Source organism: Neospora caninum, chromosome VIIb (genome assembly GCF_000208865.1).
Source record: "Neospora caninum Liverpool complete genome, chromosome VIIb".
NCBI classification, from domain to species: Eukaryota; Apicomplexa; class Conoidasida; order Eucoccidiorida; family Sarcocystidae; genus Neospora; species Neospora caninum.
The window spans coordinates 2,597,408-2,619,680 of NC_018394.1; the positions used below are offsets into that span (position 1 = coordinate 2,597,408).

Below are 22,273 nucleotides of genomic sequence, written 5' to 3' on the forward strand. Positions count from 1 at the left end.
GGCTTCCCAGAAACGGTGGAGCTTGGGCTTCCCTCCCTTCATTTGGGGGAATTTCGAACTATTTTTCACAAACGGACGTTAGTTACATGCTTCGTACTCCGCAGCGTTAAGAATGCTGCTCAGCCAACGTGTGCCACGATTGTCACTAGACGGAAAAAACGGCGCACCTTCCTTTCTGTCGGCCTCTTAACTCTTCGCGGAGGAAAACACGACCGTTATCCCAAAAGATAAGACGTCGCAATCGGTTTGTGTGTACGTATCTCGGCACGAAGTTGCATGTGCGGTTGCAGTGCACATCATCCATGTTGCACAGGAAAAAAAGAAAATACACTAACGTTAGAAAGGTTACGGTTATACCATGGAATCAAACTCACCACAAAGTGTAGCCCTGTCAGGGGCGCTGCCATATAGTCAGTCGACTCCTTATTAGCTTTGGTGTAACGGCGAAACTGTGCGTGGCCTGCTACGGTCTAATCGCTGGGTGGTTTCTCACGAAATACCCTATCCCACATCAGGTTTGCCTCGTACCAGGCAAATCTCCGTTGGCTCGGCAGCTGTTCGAGCCCGTCGTGCTGTTCAGATGCCTGAGTATGTACTGTAACGTCCTTGTTCCAGAGGTCTGGTGCAATCACTCGACGTGCCGGATAAGACAGTGCCGGCTTCTTCTGACAGCGAAACCTGTGTGGGCCTTGGGTGGCAAGGAAACAACCTTACCAAGTGGGAGGGGGATTTATGTTGCCCAGAACTTTTGGAGAATGATACATGTACGGTACAGCGTCAAGGAACAAGCCTGGCGTGAAAAGACCGCTGACTGCAACAGCACGTGTTCTATACGCGCCACTCCGAACGCATCTGTTGTGCAACAACGTCGAGACGAGGCGATGTTCTGTTTCTAGATGAATGCAGAACGGCAGCAACACCACAGTGGGTGCGCCATCTTTGGCCAAAGATCGATGCCTCAAGCTACGTGTGCAGAACAGCAAGCTAGGACTTCGTCAATGAGGTCAAGCACATATGTACGGATGGACGTATGTACGAGCAGCCGCCAGACACGCAGTAGTGGGACTTGGGCAATGACACTCATGACCATGTATAGCTTTGGAGACGAGAGAGAGAGAGAACCCTAGCTTGACCATTCGCCAACCGGTTGGGAGTAGATCCTTCCTGTGCCTGTATGGGCCACGAAGGGATCAACAGACAGGGAGAGACTTTCCCCACGCAGAAAAAACAAGCAAATGAGTTTGAGAGAGAGACCACCAAGTCTGTGTGCCTCAGCTCCAACCATTCAAGTATCGAATCGCTTCCATCCTAGCACGCACTCATGCAAAATCGCATTACCACCTCTCCGTCCTCATGATGGCGACGGGATCTTTACCTTATGCATCAATATCAAACAGAAGGCATACGTCGCCCAACGCAGGAGATATCCCATCCGCCTCTCAGCAACTTGAACCCGAGCCTTTTCGTACGCCAGGTGGACCAGAGGAAAACCATGTCCGACAGAATGCCCCGTTTTGTTCCAGAAAGCGTGAGTTGTTTTGGGGGACAAACGAGGGAACCCGATGTGCAGATGAGGCGTACGCGAATTTCTCGTAAGAGGCAAAATTCTGAGCGATTGCCCTGATGAAAGGAAGGAAAAGCTATGCGAGAGGCTGCTGTCTGCGCGGAAGTCAATTCACACGTACGCAGCCCCTGCCCCGAAAACACTCTTGAGTCTACAACATGTCTGTAGGCAGCTCATCTGTAACTCCATATTTACGACGGTATTCCAGAATATCATTCCGAGCTTTCTGAAGTGTCGCCCTTGACTCTAGATGATCGCCAGAGCTTATCAACCCGTCGAGAAAAATCAGCATATCCGTGATGTTCAGAACGGAGAAGACCTTCGTGTTGTAGGCGTCCTCCAATTGTTCTGCCGCTGACAAATTCGAGTCTGAACAAATCGAACAAAACACCGCTAGATCTTTATCCCGCAGCTGACCCCGCGAAAAATCCACCTTCACGCACGCCCGCACGCAGCCAGACGTCGTTTTCTCTAAATCCGCAGGGAATGTACCGTCGCCAACGGCTGAACGACCGGGCGCCCCCGTGACCGCCGCAAGGCGTGGAACGCCCCACAGCGCGGGCGGTTACCAGTGCATTTCGCGGTCTTTTTCACGCAGCCTCCGGTTTGGTACGAATCAGGCGTCACTCTGTTAAAAATCCAGTGTCGTCTGGCGCGACTTCCACAAGTACCCTTGTGCAGGCCGTTCGTCCAGCCGAGGGCCGAGAAGCAGTGGGTGCGTAAACAGTTTCATGCATGTTTCTAAGAACACTGCGTATTCACGGAGCGGATGCATGCACCAAAGAAACGTTATATGAGCCGAATATCAAGGGACCAACCGTCCGAAAACGTGGACGGAAAGTCTGGGCGAGCGTCTAGTCGCGCGCACGTCCCGCTGAAACCTGCTTACCTTCGGAGATGCGCTCCTGCCGATCAAGCAAGACACAAATGCCGGCAACCTCGACATCAGGCTGAAGCTCACGCAGAAGTTTCATATTTCCACGGAGAGCAGTGCCGGAAGTCAAGACATCGTCCAGCAGCAAGACCCGTGCCGGCCGGTACTTGTCGACAGTCCCGGGTATCAGCTTCGGTTCGAGTTGGTTCAGCGCGCCGACGAGAACGCCTTTCTCGCCGTGGTCTTTCTCTTCTTTCCTGTCGTAAATGAACGGAGCTGGTTGTGAGTACACGCGGTTCAACGACATCGCCGTGCAAGCTACAAGAGGAATTCCCTGGGCATACAGAGAAGCGCGGAGAAACACCAACAGCGGGGGATGTGAGCTGACGCCAACAAACAGGGTGTCCCGTTCTCTGGGAAAGGTACATACGCACGTCACACCGCCGCACACAAAACGGCAAGAAGCACAATGCCTTTTGCACGGTTTCCCCGGTTACGAAGGAGCGTTGGGAAAAGAGAAGAAACATGGTCCATGCAGACGCACATACCAGCGTGGTACACATGCTAGGTCCGCGTATATTCAATCACACACGGACATCGGCCGTGAGAGCGCATATATATATATATATATATATATGCATGCGTGGTAAGCATGCGTAGCTATCCGAAACGATCTTATACGAAGAGATCCAGCGCAGAGATAGAGACTGGCACGTGAGACGCGCATTTCAACTACGGGCTGCAGCCGAGACCGTACCTTGTATGCGGGACCGAACAGGACGTCGTATTCCACGCCGCTGCGTACGATCTCCGTAGCGTATGCTTTCGAAATGAGTTCCATAGCTTGTCCGTTGCCGAACATGCCGGCGTTGAAGAAGAAGGGGCTCGTCCGTCCACTTTTCAGTTTGAATTCGCCGAATTTGAGCGCTCCATGATTGTATGCAAGGAGCAGAAGCTCCTTCTGCAGCGGGTCCAACTGACGGCCCTGATATTCGTCTGTCTCCCCGGGAGGGCCAGCCAGGACCTTACTCAAAGTACGGGATGCGGAACTCGACAGCGACGCGCTCGACATGGTGCTCTCGACTGTGCAAATGTTTTCAAGCGTTGCTGGGCAGGATTCTCCCACCTCTGCGAGAGTCGACCTACACGCACACGAAACATAGGGATAGCAACGAGCTGTATATACAGATGCGTGTAAGCTGTGATTCGTGCTGAGGGGAAGCCTACGTTCGTTGACACACAGACACATAAGAACCGCATGACGTTCCTAAGCAGCCATAACGCAAAATCCAGAAAGCCCAAAATGCACGAGACTGGCAACTGTTACCGCGGGAGTCGTCCACGCGGACAAAAGGGGAGCGCAGACACAGGGATGGCTAAACGATGGAGAGGAGTAAAAAGGGCCAGAAGTGACACGGACGGTAGTGACAGAGAGCGACAATGAAGCCGGCGAGGAATACTGGGAGCGACAATGAAGCCGGCGAGGAATACTGGGAGCGACAATGAAGCCGGCGAGGAATACTGGGAGCGACAATGAAGCCGGCGAGGAATACTGGGAGCGACAATGAAGCCGGCGAGGAATACTGGGAGCGACAATGAAGCCGGCGAGGAATACTGGGAGCGACAATGAAGCCGGCGAGGCTGCCAGCAACGAGGAATCAACGGTAGGGAGAAGGAAGTACAAAGAGGATACACAGAAGCAAGGGGAACCCCGAGAGAGAACGAGGCAGAGCGGCATTGGGAGAGTCACGTTAGAGAGTGCCATGGTGCAGCGGATGCAGCGCTCAGAACTCGACTCTGACCGCATACCCGGTTTTCGAACTTCGGATTGCGGACTAAAAGAGCCTTTCGTCTCTTCAAAAGGCGACAATTCCAAAGAATACGCTTGTCTCGACCGATCTTTTAACTCAAAAATGTAACGGACTTGATGCCGGCGACTTTCACGTCCAGAGCGAGAGCAGCGGAGAAAACAGGGAGTGGGGGTCGGTGTAAAGGTCTTTCGGATCACCAAAGACTGAGCTCCACGGAAGAACGGAGGGCCCTCTCAGACGCTCTCTTTACGCAGTTTCCGGATTCCTTTGAGAGCGGAAACGACGGTACTTTCGACGGCAATTGCACAAGATGTGGCTGAAAATCGAAGCTCGGCTCGATCAAGACTTGCGCCGCTGTGCTACTTTGCCGCAGGTCGAGTGCCTACTGTGCTCAAGAAAAGCTCGAGAATCGCAGCATCTGTCGAGCGTGCCGCGCGCAGGATTTATGCTGTCGTTCGAGTTGCTTGCCATCTCCCTCTGTTTGAAGATTTTTTGGTTCCTCGAAAGTGAAGCGCATCCGGTCCGTTCCCCTCCTCTGCTTTTTGCATGTGACACGTGCGCCTTCTTGGCCACTCGTGTCTTCCTGTCTCGAGCGTCTCGCGGGCTTTCTTTCTCTCGCGGCATCGGTCCGCGTGGAAGAGTTATATCGCCGGTTGAAAAGGGGACGACACTAAGCTGTAGTTCCCGACCACAGACTCGTTCGCTCGCGTTTCGGCTTTGCTACGCTCGTTCTGGAGGCGGGAGTCTCGCAGCGCCTGTCCGTGCGCCTGTGTGGGGCCAGCAGACGTACGGCAAAAATCGTCCTCTTTGCTCGCCTTCCCTGTTTTGAGGAGCTGCAACCACCCTCAACAAGGTCCAGTCCGACTTAAAGGCTCGCTAGAGCGCTGAACTCCCGAGCTTAGTCTGTTTAGCTAGGATTTCCCGAGCAGACGACTCCACCCCTTTTCACAGGAGTCCTCCGAGCTCCGCTTGCTTTCCTCTCTCTCCTCTGAGCGGTCCGAGAAGTCCAGTTTTCCGGATGCCTTTTTCACGAACCATTAACTCTGCGCTCTCCCCCCAGCTCTTCGTGTCTCCCCGACTGGATCCACCCTTTTTGCCGCCATCTGTGAGGAAGTGTAGGAACCCACTGTGTGCCTCTCGTGTGTTTTGTCCCGGTCTTTCCCCGCGGCTCCTTTCGCGCTTCGCGGGACGGCGAGTGACCGTTGCCTGTGTGACAAACGTGGGAGTGGTCAGCCTCCCATATTGGTGTCTCTTCTCTGTTCTCTTCTCGTGATTCCCGCAAAATGCTGAAGCGCGCAGTCTTTGGGCTCACTCTCCCTGCCGCCGAGCGGCGTCGCCCGGAGCTGGCGAAGGGAAAGGCGAAGGCAAACGTGCGGTCTCCGCGGAAACAGCGTCTGCAGAGTCGCCACGCGCGCGAGAGGTTCAGCGATGAATCGTCCGAAGACGACGACCTTGCGCGAGAGAACATCGAAGAGGATCCGTCCTCTTCAGACCAGGAAAACGGGGAGAATTCGTGCGAGGAGAGCGAAGAAGAAGTCCTGGATGCGACTGCGAAACTCGCCCTCATTAAGAAGGCCGCTGCACTCTACGCCACAGACCCGCACTCGTTCTTTGAAGCCATGAAACGCCACGACGCGGATCTGCAGCTGCCGAAAGAGAAAGGAAAAGGCAAGCACAAGAAGAGCGGCGCTGCCGAAGAAGCGACGCGAGAGGGGAAGGCAGTCAGACGCGGCGGCAAGCGCGCTGAGCAGAAGGAGGCGGAGACCAGTCTCTCCGAGGACAGCGAGGACGAGTTCGCTATTTACGACGCTTCTTCCTCGGACGAAGGAGACGCCCAAGCGAGAGAGGAAGACGACGTGGACGAACCGGCGGAACAAAACTTTCGAGGTCACTTTCAGTGCAAATTGTGTCCCAAGAAAATCTTCATCTTCGAGGCCGACCTGGAACGACACCTACAGTCGAAAGTAGGTTCACGTCTGGCAGACGACGCAGCAGACGCCTCGTCCCAAGTTGCAGCTGAGGTGTGCAAAGTCGTATCACTTTGCGTCTTTGGTCATGCAGAGGCGCGGCGTCCTTCGATCGTCCTACGTCGCGCCGGGACAGGACATGCCTCACCTGGAGGTCGCGAGCAGAAACGCAGGCACCATCGAATACGTGTCGACGAGAAGCGCTGTATGCCTGCATGCATGTGCATGAGTATACTACGTGTCTGCATTTATTCATATGTGAGCGTCTGTATATGTATGTATGTGTCTTTGGTTTGTCTGCGTGTCTGCTGCGAACAAATACGTAGAAGCATCTTCGGCGAGAAGCAGAGTGGGAGAAGGAGCACGGCATATCACGCGAGGAGGGGGAGGAAGCGACTGATGAGACGCCGACTGCCTCCACTTCAAAAGCCGGCAAAAGGAAGGGCCGGAGAGCTTCTGAAGAGAGCGAGCCTGACCAGTCTGAATCGACGAGGAAGAGTCAGCAGAAAGAGAAACGCTCGCAAGGAGGCGAGGGCGACGCGCGACGCGAAGAGCCCACTGACGCTACACAGAGCAAAAGGCAGAAAAAAGGGAAATCGCGAGACTCGGTGACACGCGAAAGCGGAGAGCAAGGTGACGGGACGAATACAAATCGAAGAAAGAAGCGGCAGCGAAGGTATGGAGCCGTTGTGTGTGCAAAGTTGGATGAGCCAGTCGAAAGCAGCGCTGCCAGAAGCAGGCCAAGATAAACGCGCGACTGTAGGAAGGATTTTGCTACATTTCGGCTGTGTACAAATATGAGTATCTACGGAGGAACCGCGACGCACGTAGATACTCTCTCCGTTGTTGTGAGAGTCTGCGGCGGACCTACCCAGCTTCTGCGGCGCAGAGATCCAGCGCGCAGTTGAGGGTTTTCGCTCTTCTCCACGAATGTTGAGAGCGACTTTCTGGGGAGTTCTCTTTGTTTCTGGTATGGCCTGTCCCAGGGGGTGTTTTCTGCTATCCTCTGAGAACGCCGAGTCACCGCGGTAGCCATGAGAGAATGCTTCTTGGGCTTTTCCCTTCTGGGGCCTTTTTTAGGTTTTTCCCTTGGGAGCAAAGCCGCCCGGCCTACGAGCATTTGCACTGGCAATGGCCGCGCCTTTGGCAACTTCCCACCCAAGGACCGTTTTGCTTGGGGTGCATACTATTTTCCTTTATCTCTCTGGTCTTCGGCGCGAGTCTCCCGTGTCGTTTTTTCGGCGTTTTTAGGGCTCTCGCCTCCACTATTGGCGTGTCTGCGGTGTCTCTGCCTTCAGAAGGACGGTTCCTGTCGATGAGGCGGAGATTCAGAGAAGGAAAGAAAAATTTCAGCGCAAGAAAGCCCGCCGACTTGCGCGGAAGCAAGGCCTCGCAACTGCTCCAGCGGCGAGGGCCAGCGACGAATAAGAAATGGTTTCGAAGCAGCCTTTTGCGAGAAGCGACATCCACTTTCCGTGTTTTTGGTGCTGAAGAACAAGCGGTAGTTTCATCTTTGCGCTGCGTACCGCAAACGTTGTTTGTGGGAGATCACTGGTGTCATGCCCCCGGGACCATGTTTCTCCAGTAACCGCACTCGTGGCCCGTGGCCGCGGCTTGGTCGTGCTAGAAACCGCTCTGTTGTCGGAGGGAGGTATCAAATGGAGTCGAGTGAGACGTGAACAGCGCCACATTTGTCTATGCGGCAACCGTTCGTGGACAGCTGTACGTACACTTCCGGAAAATGATGCGTCTGCACATCTTTCTTGGTGCCTCTACATGCGCACTCTTTTCGGAATTTCCTGGCAGGCCACCTTCAGAGCTAACCTTGTTACGGTAAGCTAACGCCAGTGTGGTGAATCGGATTTCAGTACGACGTCATCGAACGTCCTAAACCAGAGGAGACGCTTGATGCCGCCAAAGAAAAAGCTACGGCGGACCGGCTTCTGTTCCCAAACCGTCGGACAAAGCCTCAGAAAAACGCTGCATCTGCTTTATTTCCTGCCTCCGTCCAGGCTCATGTTTGACAGGCGCCCACATTCCAAGACGAGTGGAGGCGGTTTGTCTCAGCTTTGTACGGGCGACCGAGCATTCCAGAGAAACACAGTCTCCTCCCATCATCAAGAGCCCACCGTGTAGCGAGAGGCCACGAAAGGGAAATACCACGAGCACTGTCGCAGAGTCACTCCGACGTGGGGCTTGACGAAAAATGCTTCATTCTTAGCGTCTCGATTTCCTTCCTTCTCACTTGCTACGCGTTTCAGTGTCCTGTAGCAGTTTTTGGTCGGTTTTCTCACGAGCGAATGATGCGCTTTCTACTCGGCAGAAGAGACGGTTCAGAGTACCTAGGAACACCCCGCAGTCTGAATTTCCGGGTTAGAAACTCTCAGTCGCTTTTTTGCGAAGAAAAATCCAGGACACGTCAGAAGTGATATGCGCAAAGCGTCGTGCGACAAGAAAGCACATGCAGCGTGGTGTCACGATAGAAGTGCTCGAACGTTGCTCGACGCTGCACTGTAGCTTGTTTCTGCAAACGACGCTCCCTGCCTTCCTCACAAAAACCCGGTCAAACGGATGCTTGCCATAGTGCGGCAAAAGTCTGCGCTTGGGGAATCTCGAAAAAAACGCATTCTTGCATGCAGTGGGACGACAGAGGCGTCCCGGTGACAGCACGTCAGGCGCTCGCTAAAACGACTCTATCCACAGTCTAAAACACCTCGGGCCGACTGCAGAGTTCTTGGCGAGGAAATCCGTTAGTCCCTCGAGAAAGGGTCTCGTGCACGTAGCCAGTGAAGGTGTGCGTTTCTCTGTTGCCTGGCCGCAGGCTCCTGTCTCACAAACTGCAGATGTGTCGACTTCGCTTGGCTGTATCTCTCCCCTGAAGGCTCTCGGTTTCCAGTCTCCGTCTGACGTTTTCAGTTATTCCCTGAGTTCTTCGAGCAACGCCGTCTTGAGGGCGATCCAGAAAGCGGGCTCGTCAGGAGCGACGTCTGCGGGGAGAAAGCCACGGGTCGAGTCGCTCATCTGCTGCGCCAGTCGTTTTGATTCCCTTTCCACTTCTCTCAACAAGCCAGACGAGAAGTCTGCATCGGCGCCGTCTCCGCCTTCGACGCCTCTCTGTGACCGCTCTGCGGCCTCGCCGTAACCTCCCGACCGCTCGGCTTGCCGCCTGTCTTTCTCGCCTGCGTCTTTGAGGGCCTTCATTTGCTTGCTTGCGGGAGAGAAGCGAGGCTCACTGCGGCTCTGTGAAAAAATTGCACGTGAAGAAAGAGCCGGTGTGAAGAGAAGAAAAATGGAACGGAAAGATGGCCACCGCCATTTTCGACAGAATGCGGCGGCCTGACTTATCGTGACAGCAGCGGTGCGTTGCACCTAAGGGCACCGAGACTCCTCGTGGACCGGCGAGGCCCCCCCCCCCCAACGCTTTGCCGCGGAGCGTGGACTTCCGCACTCTCTGACACAGCTCTGAAGCGGCCACGACATTTGCGCGTGACCAATTCCGAGTGGGACGGGGCAAAAGCTGGAAGCGTCGATCTCCACACACACAGCACATGGCGATAGGTGTGGAAAGCCAGCACTTGCATACAAGATGCACGAATATCGTGTGCTGTTCACTTTGGTAGCCTCCTTCCTCTTGTCAGTCTGTACAGAATGCTTAGTTGGGGATGCACACGCGCGGGTCTGCCCGCGTGCCTACGCAGGTGAAGCCTTCTCTGGGACAGGCGGGAAGGGCAAAGTGATAGGAGCGACGAGGACGCGAAAAAGTCGAGGCGCGTGACACGGAAGGTGAAGAAGGAAGTGAATGCTCACAGAGGCGGTGAAGGCCAACTGCTTACTTGCTTTCTCTGCCTCTTCATTAGCCAGCGCAGAGCCCTTTCCATACACGCGAGACGGGCCAGGTCCAAGGGGAATTTACTCGATCGCCATTCTCCTTCAACAGCACAGCTGGCTAGAATGTCCTTCTCCACGCCTTGTGCGCCCTCTGCTCCCTGCGCGTCTTCAGAAAGATCCGGAAGCCCTCGGGCGAGCTTCTCTCGGATCGCTTCGAGCACTTCCAGCAGCAGATTCATCTTCGCCTCTGTCGACAAAATGAGGACCGAAGGCGTCGCACCGACCTCAGAGATTTCTGCCGGTTCCACTTCGCGTTCCTGTCTCTCGTAGGCGCGGAGCTCGTCAGAGAGCGCGCGCGCCGTGCCAGAGCGAATGGACCCGGTGAGACGCTCGCATTTCTCCAGGGCTCGGCGCATGCGCGAGACGCGCGTCTGCTCCTCCATGTGCTGCATTTGTTGAAGGAGAACGGCCATGAGAAAGCCGGGGAGACACTGGAGAAGCGCCCGGCCTGCGTGGCGCAGAAGGTGTGTCTCGACTGCGCTAGTTGGGCTCCAGAGCGCCAACAGCTCCTCACGGAGCGGGGCCGCAACTGGAGACCCCAGAAAGCCTCGCACAAGAGGGAGGCGAAGGCGAAGGTACGCCCAATAGAACAAAAAGGCCGCCTGAAGAGGAAGAAACCCAGCCCACCACAGGGGGAGAAAAAGGGTGACTCGGAGACTCACGGCACCTCTCTCAGGGCTACCACCGGCGGAGACCAAGACTCTACGATGAATGCACGAACGCTCACCGAGAGACGCGTTTCGATCTCGATCGATGGAGAGAGACGGAACGTGTAGGATACGCAATAATGGTGAGACGGATACGGAAGCATACGCGGACGGCCAAAAAGGCAAGCAGCCGCGTCCATCGATCCAGTGGACGCCTCAGCTCTCTTCAGCTCAGAGCTGCCATGTGCAGCGAATGCCCTCTTTCTCTTCGTGGAAGTGGTGACTCCAGCCCTAGCGCTGCCTGTCCCTTCCCGCGTTCTCTCACCTGCATGAACTTTTGTTGACTGAACGCATAGAGACCGTCGGCCTCGTCGATCCACCACTGGGGAACGCCGACCTCGTCGACGAGGACGCGGAGACTTTCTTGCCGACCCTCTTCGAAGCTCACCTTTTCCCGGACCTCCTGCGTCTGAGGCTCCATCTCACTACCCCGAGAGACGCCGCCCGTGCACGTGAACTCCGCCGCATGTCGGCCAATCAGCGCATGCATGCCGTGGAGGGCGCGACCTGCACGGGAGACAAAGAAGTTCGGGGCGAAATGGCATACCGAGAGAGACGAGGTGCACACAAGAGAGGGACACCGGCGACGTGCGAGAGAGTGTGCACAAGAGCGTGGCGCACGAGGAAGCAAACAACGAAGGAAGCGCCCCGCGGACACAAAGCGGTGCCAGCGGGTGGTCCACATGCTTCCGTCTCCTTATAAAAGGCTGCATAGGCGTCAGGAGGCCAGCGAGAAGCTGCGGCGCACAGCTCCACCAGTCTGGCCGTGGAGAAACACGCCTCTGTTTGTCTTGCCCAACGGGCGAAACTATGCCGGGTGTCTCAGACAACGCTGTCCTACCGGAGAGACGAAGAGGCCCTGCTACACTCTGACGTACAGCAGACGCGCACCGTATGATGGAACCCGGAGAGAGGAACTCCATGGGAAGTCTCGTTCGACTCCTCCAGCTTTTCCACGCATGAAGTCCTCTTCTTTCTCAGCTCACCAGAGAACGGCGTGAACAAGAGGGCAACGCACGCCCAAGGCCAGCACCCCGGCAGGCTTTCCAACTCCGCTGCGAAGGCGACCGTCAGCCGGTGGAGCTGCTGCGCTTCCTCTCGCTTCAGGCCTGCGTCTCCCTCTTCCTTCGCTTCGTCCTCCGACTGGACGCGCTGGAGGCGCTTCAGGCTCGCACGCGCTCTGGCGCCGCCGCGATGCAGCAGCGTGACGACGCCAGCAGTCCAGGCAAAGAAAACGTCGAGCCCGTACGGGGTGTGGGAGGCCGGATCGAAGATGGCGAGGGACGGCGGCGCGACGCCCGCGTGCATGCTGGGAAAACCGCAGGTGGACACGCGGAACACGGAAGTCCCCGCGAGCGACAAAACCGCCAGCAGAACGAAACGGCAGCCGACAGCCCCGCTGCTGCGTGAGAGGTCGGGACTCAAGCGCGAGAGAGGAAAGCATCACACTTTTTGCTGCACTCCGCCGCGCCAAAGACGGTAACGGAGTGAACGGAGCACTGCGGCTGAGCATGCATCTCGGCCTTCAGGGGCCCATCGAGGCAACGAGTCAAGAGACGTGACGCCCGCAAAGAGTCACACTCGCAATTCTGGCACACATAACATACGACCAACCTCTAACCATACACGTATATAATATATATATATATATACATGTGCATTTCGTATCATCTTCAGAGAGCTTTCAGTATTCCGGGCCTTTGCATGCGCAGACGTCCATGTCAGAATCGTTGTACGGATGCCCCAAGCACGATGTAAGTAAACGACCTTCCGTTTCCCCGTCAGTATCTATACATATACATGGCGTTGAGATGAGCTCTTCATAATGTTCTGTTTACCGTAGTAAGCCATATTGGAGATCGAAGAGATTTTTCGTCGTCCCGTTCGACTCTTCGTGCAAGTGGTTCTTTGGCGTCAATCCTTGCTCTTCCTGTTGACGATACAAGGGCGCTGGAGACGCCGGCAGAGCGAAGGTGAGTCGGGATGGGGAAGAGTCTTCATCCTGATCTCGGGAGCGCAGCAGGTGCTCGAACTGAAGAAGAGCCTGCGACACAGACGAAAAGCACAACGGACGAGAAAAACGCTGTTCGGTTTCCATTCACTGTCCTAGGGGTAGAAACAGGAACTCGCGTTCCCAGTGCAACACTTCAAAAGGAAACCTTTTTGCAGGCGAAAGGACGCTCAACTGTCTCGGGGTGTAGCATCGGGCATTCCTTGTGTTGACAGACACAACGGTGCGTCCGCGTCTGGCCTTCTTTTCGAGAACCCCTCTTTGGGCCATAAAAGGGAGTTACGCTTTTCCGAGGTTTTCGCCTGTCGCCATCTCTGTTTTCTCATGTGACTTACGCGTCGTAGTTCCCTCGGCGCATCAGCAGCCTGTGGCGGCGGCGCGAGTTCCATTCGAATTCTTTGAAACATGTCCACATCTGCCCCAGCTGATGCCTCCAGCGAGCACAGCTGGTCCGCTGCCCCGCCCGTCGCGCCTTCTTCGCCCTTCCTCTTCCGCGCTGGCCATTCTTCCTGCACGCATCCGCCTGCCTTCTCCTCCTTGTCCCCTGCGTCCCGGTCTGTCTCCGTGGCGCCTCGCTTGAAAGAAGACGCCGCAGCGCCGGCTCCTGGAGACGCGGGGTCTTCCAGCGGACTGGCTGAACTGAAGACGAGGCTCGCAGCTAGCTGGTGTCGCCAGCTGACAAAGTGTTCCAGACCGAACCTGGCAATTTCCCTGGGGTCGGCCTGAGCAGTCTCCTCGCCACCGTCGCTTCTCTCGTTTCCAGGCGTCAACGGGGACCGCCCCGCCCCGCCAGTGTTTGGCGCTGTCGCCCGCCGTTTGCTCGGCGACGTACAGCGGGCAGGCTCGGCAGGCACGGACGGGACCGGTGAGGTGCTCCGCTTTCGTTTCTCCCCCTCCTTGGTCTTGAGGGTCGCCAAGCCAGAGGGGAGGGAGAGGCGACTCGACGAGGCCGGAGTGAGAAGCCGGTAAAGGCGAACGATCCCTGGCGGAGGCGTCAAGAAAGAAGGCGCCGTCGCTCGAAAAAGGTTGAAGTAGAGAAACTGCGAGACGGACGACACACCGCAGACAAGAAGTGAAGAGGGATTCACGAGACCCACGGTGCCATCGCAGTGTATTTCGAGTGGGCGTGTCCAAGCAGACAGTTCGGAGCACACGGGATATGCACGTGGTTTCCAGTGGATGAAACTGTCCACACTACGTGAGAAGTTCCCTCGTGCTCGGTTTGCCCGCAAACGCGCGAGCATCCAAAGATGGCGGCTAGCTGACAGATCGAAGCGTCATGTCTTCCGCTATGGAAAAAAGCCGGAAAACACACACACGGGGGGGGGAGATTTGCCGAGCCCTGATCTCCGCAACGTTCAGGCGATTAAGCTCTTACTTCTCGGCCGACTTGTTGCTGAACATGGGCAGCTAGACAGAGCGCCAAGTGTGGATAGTAAGGCTCCCCAGGCCGGCTGTTCAGGAGCAGCTCGACAGCGTCGTAAAGCTGAGAGAAGAGAGGCGCATGCAAGACACAGTCTTCGCAGATCAGGATCGATCAGGATCCCCGCCCTCTTTCCCGTCACCTGCCACTTGTACACCGGAAAAAGCGGCATCGGCCCGGAGGGATGAATCGGGAGCAGCCACGTTCGTTCGTGGCGAGGAGACAAAACGCATGCCTCTTCCCAGCCCCACTTCCCCTGGGAGTCTTCTAATCCGTGCGTCGGCAGCCCCTTTCCATGCGTCGCGCTTCTCCCGCTGGTCGAGACCGCGCCCGCGTGTGCGCGAGAGTGCTCCTGCCTCCTTGCGCTCCTTCGTCTTCCCCTCCTGCCAGAGTGGCAACCGAGAGCGTACCTGTCCTGCGGCCGAAAGGTGGAACACAGCGAGGAGTTTCCTTTCTTCATCTTGGTCGGCCGCCACCGCGACGTGCAGAGCGCGTTGGCCTGCCGCGCCGGCTAAACGGAACAGAGGCCCAGAGACGTCCGCACTAGGCAGCTTGGTCGCGGACTTTTGCGAGCCGCCGTGTCGTCCAAAGGGCTCTGTCGCCGCGCTGTCGCTTCCTGCGTCTCCTCGAGCTTCGCACGTTTGGAGTCGCGAGGCCTGTCCCTCCAAAAGCGAACAAGGCAGAGCCTGGCGAAGAGTGGCTGCGCGCTGCAGGAGGGACGCGACTTCTCTCCCTGACTCCCTCAGCAGCCACTCAAAAATGCGCGCCTGGCGCTGGCTCTCCAGGATCGCTTCGGGCGAAACGTCTCTTGAGAAGAGACTTGAAGTGGCGGCGGCAAAGACAGAGTCCTCCTGCTCCGGACTGGACAGCATCAACGCCACAAGCAACTGCCACGTCTGCAGCATGTACGGCGCGAGGTAAGACGCCTCGGGCACGCCTGCGGAACGAGGCAGGCAGGGACGACCGCCAAGAGAAAGCGTCCCGTCTGGGAATGGAGACGGCCGGGAGGAAAGCGGGACGCCGGCCGGAGAGGCAGCGAGAGGCAAGCACGAACTGGGCGTCACGCCCCCTGAGTAGAGATGCGTCTGCTGCTCGAAAAAAGCCAACAGGCGAAGCAAAAGACGTTGCACGAGGCCTGAACTCGACGGAGGGAGAGAGGGAGAAGAAACCCCATCTTGTCCACTGCTTCTCGTCTCTAGGGCGCCCGACTCTTGGCGACACACCGGGGCCAAAAGCCACCACTCGAATTCTCTGTCGCCGCTGCCGCTCGGTTCTCCCGAAACGCCCTCTCTTCCCCCTTGCCTCGCGCCCTGTCCGTTCTCCTCCCCGCGCCCCGCCTCCACGGGAGTGGCAAGAGCCGAAAGGCACTCTTGGGTGCCCTCGGCGGTCGCGCCAGCCTGCGCCTTCTGGCTGTCTCCTTCCTTCACGACTTCATCGATGAAAGCAGCCAAGACCTGTTGCATGGCAGAGGCACACAGCGTTCGACGCACCCTTCTGCCGTCTCGGAAGACTCGCAGCTGCTCACTAGGGCTCTGGATGGTCCCCTCAAACGGTTCTCCTCGAATGGAGAATCCGGCGCCTGTGGGGAAACACCAGCGGTCGGAAAGCAGCGACGGAGACGCATCTGAGCCGGGGCCGGCCGCAGTCAGCGACAGCGCTCGGTCACAGATCGGATGCACATAGCGCTGCGCAGCGTCGGACAGAGAATGCTTCTCTTCTTCGTCTGCTGACGCCGCAACGGCCTCGTCGGGAACCTCGCCGACTGTCCACAGCGGCTGGTGGGTCGGCGCTTCGCGGCAAGTATCCGCGCCCGGCCCAGACAACACCCCCCGACAATCCGGTCCGTCTTGGGGCGGACGCGTTTCTTCCTCGCGGAGGAGAGGCGAAAGGTGGGTCAGCTGCACAAGGGAGCCTGGAAAAGAAGCGATTGCGGGCCGTTCAGACACGGCAGAAAGGACGGGAAGGGCCAAGAGCCCGTCGCGCGAAATAACCGGAGCACACCGGACCGGGTACGGGCAATGACGTCGTTGTTGAAGGTGAAGAAACGAGCAGGGAGCGGAAAAGGTGCCCTCGAAATCGCTTCCCGGGCGAAGCGCAGAGACACTCCCGCCAGCGTTGTCAACGCTCAGCGGCCCCGCGAGTCGGTCTCTTCTCTCATTGTCAGAACTGCTTGCCTTCCTTCTCTTCCCTTCGTGTTCGCCGCCGGTGGTCCCTCGCGGGCTTGTCGCCATCCCTGCCTTTTGCGGCGCGCCCATCGTTCCGCCTCGGTGAGCGCCTAGCGTGTCTGTCTTCTTCCATTCGGCACCAGACAAAGCCTTCTGCTGCGTGAAGCCGTGCGACGCCTCAAAGGGCCCTCCCGTCGTCGCACCAGCCGTCCCGTCTTTTGCCACGGCAGCGTCAGCGGCGCCAGGTCTGCTCGACTTAGCGGCAGTCCAGCGAAGTCCAGGAGCGGTGGAGGCGTCTCCCGACATACTGCACGGAAGCGCTCGCGAGTGACTGTTTCTGTTGACCGACTGTGCCAGGGAGACATTTCTCAGGAACTCTGGATTGACGACGTTCTGCGAGACCCCGCCACGTGCGGCTGCCGTCTTTCTCGCTACCGCACAGAACTCTGCATCCGGAAACCCGTGCTGGACACCTGGCTTTTGGGAACCGAAAAGAGATTCGCGTTCACCAAAGCAGCTGCTAGCAGGGGCTCCACTCTCAGGAGACGCGGGCGACGCGGCAGACACAGGCAGAGGCGAGGGAGGACGAGGGCCAGTCGCGGTCGTCGAAGACAGCGCCTTTTGTCGCAGTTGCGCCTCGAGGTCCTCGTCATTTTCATCATCTTCATCAAGGAAACGGTACGTGCTAAAGTGTTCAACCTCAAATGTCCACTCGCCTGTGGTTAAGTTCAAGTCCAGAAACTTTGCGCCCATACGCTCCGTGTACCGTCGCACTTTCGTCACATACTGTCGCTGCTTGTCCTGGACGTATGCCTCGTCCTCCGGTCGCTGAAGCACCATGGTGTCTAGATACTTGACGCTCCGCGGTTTGCAGTTCTTCAGCGTGATGACCGCCCTCTTGTTGAGTCCGACTCCACGCGGGGGCGCCTCGCTCCCGTACACGCTGACCTCCAGTTTCTCGATCTTCACGGCGTCGTCGAGATTGATCCCCCTCAGGTCCGTGTATCCAGGCCACCGGATGCTCCCGTAGGCCCGTCGGGTTATGGAGAAATCTTGGACACGGGAGAGCTCCTGCTCAGTCATTCCAGTCAAGACTTCAATCGACGGCACAGTCTCGTAGTCCGGGCGCATGAGCACGGGGCGCAAGTCTTCAGGGGCAGACAAGCACGCGGCGAGAGAGTCCAGCCCTGCGGGCGACGATCCGTTCAGCGTCGCGCCTTCAGGAGGCGCATGCCACCGGTTTAATTCCTCCGCGGACGCAGGCCCCGTTCGTGAGCCGTTTGGTGAGGACCGAGCAGAGCCTCCAGGCGTGGCGAGAGAGAAGGTCTGAATGGGCGAGAGACCCAGGACTGCGGGTTTCTTTGCGCTTGGCGAGGTCTCTGGGTTCGCAGGCCACCCCAGCTGCTTCTGATCCGATGCGTCCCCAGGCAGGGCCGAGGAAGACACAGAAGAAGCAGGCGCCAAGCCGGGCACGGCAGGACACGAAGTAGACGCGGGCGCGGCTGACGTCGCTTTCGGAACAGAAGGCGCGGCCGTTTCCTTTGCACCTGAGAGACCGCCCTCAGCGGGGGCCGATTGAGAAGAAGTGGGCGGGACAGCACCAGGCGCTTTGCTTGCAGCCATCTCTTTGGCGACATTCGCTTCCGCCAGCTGGTCCCTGTAGAAGGGATTGGAACGCATAAACTGCAGAGCCGTAGACGACCAAGGGCTGACTTGGTCCGGAGTGAGACTGCCGGGTTTCCTGCGCCGCTGGAGGAGCAAGGCCTCCGCTGCAGACCGCTCCAGCGTCACTGAGGCCCACAGAGCGCCTGGGAGAGCCTTTCGGTCCGCCGTGGATCGGAGTGCATCCCCTTGCCCGCTCCCCGGTGACTCGTCATGAGGGGATGACGAACGACTGGTCCCAAACGCCCTTTGGATATAGACCTCCGGAAGCGCGAACGAGGCGTTGGACGCTCCACTCGACAAGTAGCTCCCACTCAAACCTCCTCCCATGGGGCCCAAGGGACGGAAGCGACGCCCGCGGCAAAGACGCGTCGGCGCGCCAGGTCTCCAGACGCTCGATCCCCACGCGCCCAGGAGGCCGCCGTCTCCCAAGGCGGCGCCTCCGCACGAATCCAGCAACTGCAGCCGCGGGGGGAAGATCTGCGTGCCTTCTTGGGCTGACGACTCCGGCGGGCGCGCCGAGAGAGTCAACTTGACTTCGACTTGCCCGCCAAGGAGCGACGCCAAGCCGTAGGCGTCGGCCGCAGCGGCGCTGGCGGGCGCACCTTGTGCTCCAGATCCAGAGAGAGACCCCAAGGCTCCGAACAATCCCGTCTGGGTCGACTGGCCCACGCCGAGCCCTGAGCCTCCCGCAGCTCCGCCCAGCGCGGGTGTCGGCCCAAACAGACTTCCCCCCGCTGCGCTCTGTTGGCCAGCTGGTGCGCTGCCAAAGAGGCCGCCGCTGCTAAAGAGGCCTGCCCCAGAGCCCGTTGTCGACGAACCAAACAGGCCTCCCGTCGAGCCGCTTCCCGAACTCGCCGACGCGGCACCCAACAAGCCGCCGCCAACGCCTGCGGCGCCCGACGTGTTGCCAAAAGGTGTCCCTGACGTAGCGGACGTTCCGCTGCTCCCAAAGAGGCCTCCCGCTTCCCCCGGCTTCGCCGTTGAACTTCCAAACAGTCCGCCTCCAGACGTCCCAGAGCTCCCAAAGAGCCCGGAAGTGCCGGACGCACCGGCGGTTGATGAGCTTCCAAAGAGCCCGCCAGTGGTTCCGGTTGCCCCGGGTGTCGTCCCAGTCGCGGTGGCCCCAAGTTTCAGCCCGCCCGAGCTTCCAAACAGTCCGCCACCGGAGAGATTCGACTGTTGCTGCGTGTTGCCAAACAGACCGCCGCCGGTCGTTGCCGCCCCTGTGTTTCCAAAAAGGCCGCCGCCGCTGCTCCCGCCGCTTGAGGACAGGCCTCCAAAGAGGCCTGTCCCCGTCGTCGCCTGGCCGGTCGTCGCCGCAGGCGTCGTGGTAGAACCAAAGAGGCCCCCGGTCTGAGTTGCGGTCGTGCCGGGCTGAGACTGTTGCGTCGTGGACCCAAACAACCCAGTCGAAGGCGTTGTAGATGCGCCGAACAAACCTCCCCCCGTGTTTGTTCCGGCCAGGGAACTGGACCCAAAGAGCCCCCCGCCTCCGGTCGTCTGCTGTTGCTGGCCAAACAGTCCGCCCGTCTGCGTTTGCTGCGGCGTCGTCCCAAAGAGACTGGTGCCCGTCGCGTTGCCCAGGGTGTTGCTTCCAAAGAGACCGCCTCCGGACGTTGTTGAAGAGCCCCCGGCGTTTCCAAAGAGGCCGCCTGTCTGTTGTTGCCCACTAGGCTGCGTACTCGTCGAGGAGCCGAAAAGGCCCCCGCCAAAACCGCCCGTCGTAGAGGCGCCAAACAGACTGCCACTCTGTTGTTGATTGGTTTGGGTCGAGGAACCCAAGAGACCCGTGCCTGTTGCCGAAGCGGGAGTGCTGCCGAAGAGTCCGCCGCCTGCAGGGGTACCAGTCGAATTTCCAAAGAGGCCTCCCGTTTGCTGCGGGGCTGTCTGTTGGCCAAAGAGACCCGTGCCGGCGGTGGACGCACCCACGCCTCCCCCTCGTTGCTGGTAGTACCTCCATCGCTCTTCGTCTTGCGAGACTTCCGCAAGCGTGCCAAAGCAGATGCTCATCAAAAGGCCCTCCTCTGTCTTATGCGGCTGGAACGGCTGCTGAAGCGTCCCCGCGCCGAGCACCGACCCCGTCGCGCCGCCACTGCCAAAAGTTCCAAATCCGCTCGTCGACGTCCCACCCGCGCCAAAGGAACTCGTGGTGCTTCCAAAGAGCCCCCCCCCCTGAGGCTGGCTTCCAAAGAGGCCGCCCGCCGTTTGCTGTCCCGCAGTCCCCAACGTGCTGGTGCCGAAGCCGCCGGCATTGCTCGTTCCAAATCCGCCGACGCTGCCAAAGAGACCGCCTGTCTGTTGCTGGCCCAACGTGGCAGTCCCCGTCGCGGCGGCGCCCGTCCCAGCGCCAGTCGAGGAGCCGAAGAGGCCACCTGTCTGCTGAGGCTGCTGACCAAACAGACCGCCGCCAGTCATAGAGGAGCCTAGCGTCGACGTATTCGAGCCGCCAAAGAGCCCTCCCCCCCCTGTCGTCTGCTGAGGTTGCGAGAGACTGGAGCTGCCAAAGATGCCGCCCGACTGCTGCTGACCAGTCCCGAATAGCCCGCTGTTTGTCGTGGCTGAAGACCCAAACAGACCCCCGGACTGAGGCTGTGTCGTCTGCTGCTGACCGAAGAGAGACATCCCGGGCGTCCCAGCGTTCCCAAACAAACGGCCTTGAGTCTGTTGCTGTGGCTGCGACATGAAGCCTAAAGAACGCACAACACAAGGACTAGAGACATGATGAGACATGACCGATGTGAGTAATACACGTTTCCATGACCCCAGGACACCAAACATATTCCCGAAGCTGTTTCTCACGACGCGGGTCACATCGCAGACGCTTCGTTCCCTGTGAACCGCCTCCCCTTTTCCATCCGTGTGTGCCGAAGCAGCTGAAGGAACTCACACAAAACGCCCCACACGCGTGACAACGGCCGTCCCGGAAGAAGCGTCTTCCCCCCGCAGCGCAGTGGGTGCTGGAACTGGGAGTTTTGTCTCAGGACGGCACAAGACAGACATGGGTGCGTAGACACTCCCCGCCATGCAAGTTCATCCGCTGCAAGCCCGAGAGTCGAGATGTCACTCCTGAAGAACTGGAAATGCATTGCATCTCGTGTCCACACAAGACTTTCAACAGGGACTCCCCGCCACTGAGAGTGAAGTTCAGTTTCTCGGGAAGCAGGACTGTTCTTCCATCGCATCCTGCTCGAACAGAAAGTGGGTTCAAAAAAGGAACAAAGGAAAATTCATTTCACTTCTAAACCCGCTTACCGCTTGTGCCTCCAAAGAGACTGCCGCTTTGTTGTTGCTGGGTGCTGGCGCCTCCGAAAAGGCCACCCCCCCCTCCGGAGGAACCAAATAGGCTACCTCCTCCGGTAAGAGTGGAGGACGAATTCGAAGAAAACATTGCCAAGACTAATTACAGAGAGAAAGAGGAAACTTTGCCAGGCAAGTGGAGCCTGCCAGAAAAAAACAATTGAATAGGTGGTATTCCTTGCTAAAGAGGACAGTATCTGACTTCGAGAACAGAATCCACAGTAACGTCACTACATAGTGAAACGTTTTCCCTACGGGTACCTAAGTGGACTAACGTTAACTCCCGCAGACTCGGCCTAGAAATCCATGGTTAGCGAAGACGTCCCCATGTTCTCCTTGATGTATCGTGAGCACGCGGAAAGTACACCGTAGAGTGGCGGAATGTCGATGATAAACTGGGTGACCATCACAACAGAATGCTACCCTGACAGACGGCGGATGCGGGGCGCGCCCGCCACGGACGACAAACACAATGAATTCTTGGGGAAAACTGGAAATAAGCCACTCAGAGTACGGCAGGAGCTGAGTTTTGCCGGATGTTGGTAGATGGTTTCAGAGCAGAAAAAAGGTGGAGAAAATCAAGTCGGACGAGGCAGAGCGTGTGAATGAGTTTGTCCTAGTGCCCCGACGCGCCTTTTCTGTTCGGGGATGGTTTAGCGAAAGAAGACACGCTTTGCTCTACGAATGTAAGAGGACGCTTACACATTTCGGCAGATCGATGTCGTTTGCCTGCTCTACTTCCGCATTGTGGTCAATGCGCCTCCTTTGTGCGCCACAGATGCAACATATGGGGCAGCTTGGGCGCGTTAAACATCCGTGTGTCTAGACAAGAGGAAAAGTTTACGTGCCCGGGAAAAAAAAACGTTTTTGCACCCGCCAAAATCTGGACCGCAGTTCAGAA

The 22,273-nt window shown here is 57.9% G+C and overlaps 3 protein-coding genes across 3 annotated transcripts; 1 reads left to right on the forward strand and 2 right to left on the reverse strand.

Moving 5' to 3' along the window:
• Positions 1 to 1,715: 1,715 nt before the first annotated feature.
• NCLIV_027130 (putative orotate phosphoribosyltransferase) lies at positions 1,716 to 3,510 on the reverse strand (the record flags this gene model as incomplete). The annotated part of the gene is made up of 3 exons (XM_003882908.1): positions 1,716 to 1,933; positions 2,454 to 2,772; positions 3,196 to 3,510. The coding sequence occupies 3 exons, from the start codon at positions 3,508 to 3,510 to the stop codon at positions 1,716 to 1,718; spliced, it is 852 nt and encodes a 283-aa protein (XP_003882957.1).
• A 2,022-nt stretch (positions 3,511 to 5,532) lies between these two features.
• NCLIV_027140 (putative zinc finger (C2H2 type) protein) lies at positions 5,533 to 7,804 on the forward strand (the record flags this gene model as incomplete). The annotated part of the gene is made up of 3 exons (XM_003882909.1): positions 5,533 to 6,213; positions 6,543 to 6,892; positions 7,468 to 7,804. 3 exons carry the CDS (start codon positions 5,533 to 5,535, stop codon positions 7,802 to 7,804), a joined length of 1,368 nt encoding a protein of 455 aa, XP_003882958.1.
• Positions 7,805 to 9,132: 1,328 nt separating this feature from the next.
• Positions 9,133 to 21,463, reverse strand: NCLIV_027150 (hypothetical protein; the record flags this gene model as incomplete). The annotated part of the gene is made up of 9 exons (XM_003882910.1): positions 9,133 to 9,456; positions 10,050 to 10,706; positions 11,077 to 11,318; positions 11,798 to 12,120; positions 12,650 to 12,855; positions 13,158 to 13,862; positions 14,201 to 14,308; positions 14,656 to 20,762; positions 21,328 to 21,463. 9 exons carry the CDS (start codon positions 21,461 to 21,463, stop codon positions 9,133 to 9,135), a joined length of 8,808 nt encoding a protein of 2,935 aa, XP_003882959.1.
• Positions 21,464 to 22,273: the final 810 nt, after the last annotated feature.